The 6,000-nt window shown below is 52.8% G+C and overlaps 1 protein-coding gene across 1 annotated transcript in view; it reads left to right on the top strand.

The window, feature by feature from the left end:
- Positions 1–406: 406 nt before the first annotated feature.
- TRIO (trio Rho guanine nucleotide exchange factor) overlaps positions 407–6,000 on the top strand; it is a 342,804-nt gene continuing 337,210 nt past the window's right edge. Inside the window, exon 1 of the mRNA XM_036280916.1 lies at positions 407–563. Within this exon, the coding sequence (XP_036136809.1) occupies positions 407–563 (157 nt within the window). The remainder of the gene's footprint in view (positions 564–6,000) is intronic.

Below are 6,000 nucleotides of genomic sequence, written 5' to 3'. Positions count from 1 at the left end.
CCCCTCCTTCCTTCCCCATTTGAAATCAAGATGGAGGCTCGCGGCTGCCGCCGGCGCCCGTGATCGCGGAGATCCCGCCGGCCCGGGGCCCAAGCCCTCGCGACTGCGTGTCCCGAGCGGCGCGCGCTGCTGCCCGCGCTCCGGCCGGCGCCGCCGAGGCCGTGGCTCCGCGTCCCCGCCCCGCGGCCAGCTTGCGGCTCCCGGGTGGAGTCCTCGTCTATGTGGGTGCGCTCCTCAGGCCGAGCCGCCGCCGCCACCGCCCGCCGCCGCCCCGGGGCTCTGCGTCCGCGCGCCGGGCGAGGGCAGCTGGGCGCTCAGCTCCGCCAGGCCCCGTGCGGAGCGGGCGGCGCGTGGCGCTAGGGGCGCGGGGCCCGAGCCGGGCGCGGCCGCGGGTGCCGCCGCAGCCATGAGCGGCAGCAGCGGCGGCGCCGCCGCCCCCGCCGCGTCCTCTGGCCCCGCCGCCACGGCCAGCGCCGCGGGCTCGGGTTGCGGGGGCGGCGCCGGCGAGGGGGCCGAAGAGGCGGCCAAGGACCTGGCCGACATCGCGGCCTTCTTCCGATCGGGTGAGTGCACTGCAGGGCTGCCCGTGCGCTCGGCCAACACCGCGGAGAGGCGCGGTCCGCGGGCCCCGGCGCGCCCGGTGCTCACCCGCACGTCGGGCCCGGCGCACTCTCGCCGGAGCCACTGAGTCCAGCACCGGGGTTCCCGGACCTACACCAGCGGGTCCCGCTGCCGGTGCCACCCCGCGCTCCGCGGCCGGGACGCCACCGATTCGTCTTTCCCCGCGCCCGCCCCTCGTTCCAGGGTAAAATCTCCTGGTTTCCCGACCCCGGCGGCCACAACTCCACGGGTTGCGGCGCGGGCTCTTTGTCTCTTTCGCGGGAGGACCGAGGAGGGGGCGTCGGGGACGACGAGGGCGGAGGCTCCAGTCCCGGAGGCTGAGGGGATGGGGGCGGCGGGGCCGGGTGTGGGTCCGGGAAAGCGGGCTCTCATCCGGGCCAGTCTAGGTGGCCGATTTGTACCTGACCCCTCCTCGACCCCCTTTAGCAGTCAGGTTTCTTAGTTCAGTCTTGCCGCCTGTCACCTCCCCGGCCTCGGTCTACACTTCTTTGAAACGGGGCAGCCATGGCACCCGCTGCCCTGGGGGTATAGGGGTGGTGGTGGCCGAGATGAAGCGCGGACCGCCTGGAGGCGGACGGCCTGGAGGCGGGTGAGCCATTGTCTCCGGGGGCGGTCGGGGAGGGACATCTGGGAACGTGGTGACCCTGTGGGGGAGGCGCGGGGCGGGAGCTCCTGGGGCACTGCCTGGGTGGCTTGGAGGTGGAGGCAGTGCCAGGTGTCTCTCCAGCGAGGAGGGGGTGGCCGCGGGAGAAGCTAGCTTTGGGATCCGGAGGAGGCGCGGGGGGCGTGACAGGGCGTCCCCGGGACCCCTAGCGGCAGCACCTCCTCCTGCCCGGCCGAGATCCCGCGCGAGCCGGGCCCACGTCCCGGTGCCCAGTCCCATCTGCTCGGGCGTCTGGGCGGCTGCAGAGGAGCTGGCGGCCACGGCCTCGGGGCCCGCATTCTGGAGCGCAGTGTCCAGCGGGCCAGACGCTGGGTAGGGAGGATACAGGCTCCGCGCTGGAAAGCGGAGGAGGGCGGGCCAGGTCGGGCCCGGGCGAACGGGCCGGCTCAGGGCGTGTGCGGGGTGCTTGTGGAGGCCCCTGGGAGGACCTCGGCTGGGCCGGGTCTGCTGGGGGATTGGCCTGCCATGGGGCGCGCGCCGGAGGTCAGAGGCTCAGTTTTTCCGTGTGCTCTCAAAATACAGTCCCCAGATTCGGTGAGATCAGTTTGGTAATTAATATTGGTCACAGGGAGCAATTTGCATCGGGAAGGCAATGGTCAGAGGCAGAAGTTAGTATTATTAGTAGATAACCTGGTTTAGTACTGTCTTCCCCTCGATTTCTTGATCTTTGGTAGGCGAGGTTATTTTTGAGTCAGTTTAACAGATTGGTTGTGGCTGGAAGTGACATATGCCGGCTCTACAGTGTCAGCTTGGGGTTAATATACGCCTTGGTGCTCCCTCTTTCCGTGAGGTCCCTGCAGAAAGCAAAGGTTTAAGAAAACATGAACTGGAAATGAAAGCCTTTTTTTGTGCACCTAGCCCGACTGAGCAGTCCCGTCTTCTTAATAGCAGAACTGGGTCGTCTTCCCTTCATGCCCTGAAGCTAAAGTCTAGCCTGTCTTCTCTCTGACTCTACCACCTGTCACAAAATAATAGATTCTGTGCAGAATTCAGCTCCTCTCAGTTAGAAAGGTTCCTGTATTCTGCAGATGGAATTTATGCTGCTTGTGAGACCAGACTTTCTCACATCTTTATTATACCTATTAAAGAAATTACTTTTTTATGCTCATAAGAGCCTCCAAAGTCATCAGTTTGGACTGGACGCCCACAGAAAACTTGCTCTGTGTCATTGTGGCATTCCTGAGGATTTATCAGGGGAGATAAATCTGTTGGTGGCTATGCCTAGGCTGGGGCTTGCTCCCAAGCCCGGGCTCCTGCTCATGTTTATTTTGGAGCAGACAGTGCTGCTCACTGGTTTGCTCCTTTCTTTCACCCTCCAGAATGATTTGACAAACCATCCTTTTAGTTGTTTGACTTGGAATCAGAAGCTAAAGCAGATTTTAAGCAGGCAGACATTGTGCTGTCCCATCTCAGGGGTAGCCTGGACTGTCTTTCAAAAGTGCTTGTCCCTTCTTTGGGCAGCTCTGAGTTCTTGACCTAGATCTTGGCTCCAGCATCTAGGGCAGTGATGTCTAGCAGAGGATAGAGAGGGACCATTCAGTTGGATTGGTGGGACTGGGCAGCCAGAACAGGCAAATCAAGAGGACCCTGGGTGGGGAGCTCAGCTGGTACAATGGCTCAGGCAGGAGGCCTCCTGGGCAGCTTTGATTGACTATAAATGGTTGAATGGAGAGGTCAGTCCATTAGTAAAATGTGACATTCTTCCCTAATATGTAGAAACACAGAACATCAGTTGTCATTGATTGGGGTGGACATCTAGGTGTGAACATTTCTTTAGGGTGTTTTTGAGCCTGAGACTTAAGATGGCCAATATGACCTAGACAAGGTGTTTCTGCTCATTGCTTTCATTTCTCAGCCCTGAACTGTTTGCTTGGTCACCTTCTTTTCTTTTCTTTTTATTCCTCATCTGCACTACATTACATTTTACCTTTGTAATCACACATTGAAAACTGGTACCCATTGCTAGATGAAAGAAGGGGAAAGACTTTAATAGGACTTTTAAACAATTGGAATGGGCTGCCATGTGATTTCTTCATCACTGGAAGTACTTAAGCAGGGGTGCTGCCACCTGCCAAGGTTTGGAGTTGGGTGCTGGGGACAGGACTCCACCAGCATTTAGAAAGGAGTCTGGGGAGATGGCTCAGGGGCTGTTTCACTCTCTCATTTTCTGTGGTTCCCTCCACTTTTTGTTAGGTAGTTCAGATCTTCAGTCAATGACTGCCTTTCTTCTCTTTGTTTTGGCACCCAAGGTACACCTTGCTCACGGTCTCATCTCATAGTCTGTCTTTCATTCTCCACTCAGGTCTTTGGCACAGAAACTTCCCATTCATTTGGACAATCCTGATACACCTTTTATAGATCTGGCACTAGCAGGCAGGTCAATTAGTGTTAAATTGAATTGAGCTGAAAAATATGCTTATAGTGTGTTAAAGGGCAGCTGAGATTTTTCTGCAAATGTTAATGAATTTCAGACCTCACTTTCCTCCTCTGCACAGAGCTCAGCACCAAAAAGATAAATCAGATTTTAAAGCAATAGCAAAAAAAAAAAAAAAGGGGGGGGGGCATCACACAGGTGAGCCAGTCTAGTTTTTTTTTATTATTGAATTTATTATTACTTTTTATTTCAGAGAAGGCTTTTAGAGAGATTGAGTGACTTCCTCGGAGTGGAACTCTGGTAGAGGTGGGTCAAGGCTGAGGAGCGCCCCTGGGTCTGGTACTCTTTCCCGGATGCCTCTCATGGCCAGGACTTTGCTTACATTACTTCTCAACCCCACTGGGACCAATCACTTTTATTGCCAATCTATTTTGGGGCTCTATTCTTGTGGCAATAAATCATTCTTTCAGAGCTCTCTATTTAACCTTGCAAGTGTGTGAGTGTGTGTGTGTGTGTGTGGGGGGGGTGCTTACATAAATGCATTATTTTTAACCTGCCCGGCATGTTTTAGGTTGGCATTAAATGAATGTGCAGAGAATAGAGATTTGGTTTTCTGAAGTGTCATGGACCATCATGCTGGATTTAAAAAAAAAAGAGTAAGTCTTATTCTGGACTCCTGGCAGCAGCCCCTCTCCAATGGAGTACATGAAGAACATCCAGTCTGTTACTTAGAGAGGGAGCTGCATGCACATCTTTTTGTGTTTTGATATGATGGTTTCCTCATGGAGTGTCAAAGGAAGCCTTTCTTCATATTTATGCTTCGAACTCCACTTAGTAGCTGGCCTCCAAGCTCATCAGACTACTTCTGCGTGTTACTTAGAGCCTGGCAGCTTTGGTCTTTGTGAGCACCAGTAATAATTATTGTTGCGAAGTTGGTCCTTGTTACCCTTAAGAATTTGAAAAGGGAAGCTGAAGAAATTGTAATCTGATAGTGAATGTTGGTTTCTCCTTTTTCAGCGGCACAGTGAGGCACAGTTTTAGAGGAAAGCAAAGAGAGAGCTAAAAAGATAATCCTGTAAGTGATTTCAGGAAATCAAAGGGCAGTAAAGCAGTCATTGACAGAAGCTTTTCATTGAGACCTTGTAAGCTGACTTATTGATGGTGATTGTACTTTTCCAGTTGTAGTTTAACCATCCCAGATTCAAATGAAGATTTAAATGAAGCCATTTCAACCATTTAAACGATTAACCAAGATTTAATTGAAGCCACAGGTTCTGTTGAAAATTAAGCCTGTGGTTCTTCAAATGTATATTAAAATAGGTGGTTAAGGTGGTCTTTTTAGACCTTTTACATATTACGATAAATTTGGGGTTTGTTTTTAACTGAAAGTGAAAGATGTATTTGAATCTGTGATCTAAATCAGCTGTATCTGATATTTATTTTACGTTTATGTACTTGACTCCCCTACTGAGAAAATAAAATTTTATCTCCTATCCTTGGCAGAATTCCAGGGAAAAGTCAAATTCTTAATCAATAGCCACACTTTACTGCCTAGTAAAATCACTTATGTTGATAGGGATGAATTGTGCTTTACCATAAAAAGCAGTCTTAACATCCCCTTTCATTCCTCCTCAATTCTGTAATGAATTGGTTTTTATTTCTTTAAGTGCTTTGTCTTGACAAATTTTTAGTAGCACCACTAGCAGCTACCCCGTACACAGTGAAGGGATAGATTTGAGTGAGAATCCCACTGTTCTGGTGGAAGGTAGTGGCATGCTCTGATGTCCCTTCTCATTTCTTTCTTTCCCAAGTGTTCAGCTAAGTGGCCTCAGGGGAACAGATAGGGATGACTGCGTTATTCGTCTTGTGGAAGGAGATGCTGTCTTTTCCATCTTCTCTATACTCCTCAGCCCCATTTAAGCTGATTGTGGGCAGTGAACAGGATGGGTCCAGGGTTGGAAAAGCAGGTGAGAGGGATTAGATGGTACAGGATAGAGCTCTCTTGCCCTACTCTAGACTCTGCTGGTGAGCGTTGAGCAGAGCAGAGGGCAAGGGTGTCAGCAAGGACTGGGTGTCTTCTCCGTGTCCCGGGCACTTAGGAATTCTGTCTGGTAATGATTCAGCTGGAGCCATTCTGCAATTTCTGTTGTGATACCTCTGAACTGCGAGGGCAAAGAAGCAAGAAGGAGAAAAGAGGCAGGAACGAGGCAAGGTCCTTCATGGCATTGCTTTCTGCTGCCTTCCCTTCTGCACACCCCCCAGTGGAGGTGCTACCTCTCAGGGCCTGTGCCTGCTTGCTTGCCGCAGTCCCCAGCCCCTACCAGACCCGATTTTCCGCCAC

This window comes from Molossus molossus, unplaced genomic scaffold (assembly GCF_014108415.1).
Source record: "Molossus molossus isolate mMolMol1 unplaced genomic scaffold, mMolMol1.p scaffold_m16_p_3, whole genome shotgun sequence".
NCBI lineage: Eukaryota > Metazoa > Chordata > Mammalia > Chiroptera > Molossidae > Molossus > Molossus molossus.
This window is presented reverse-complemented; position numbering and strand designations above follow the sequence as displayed.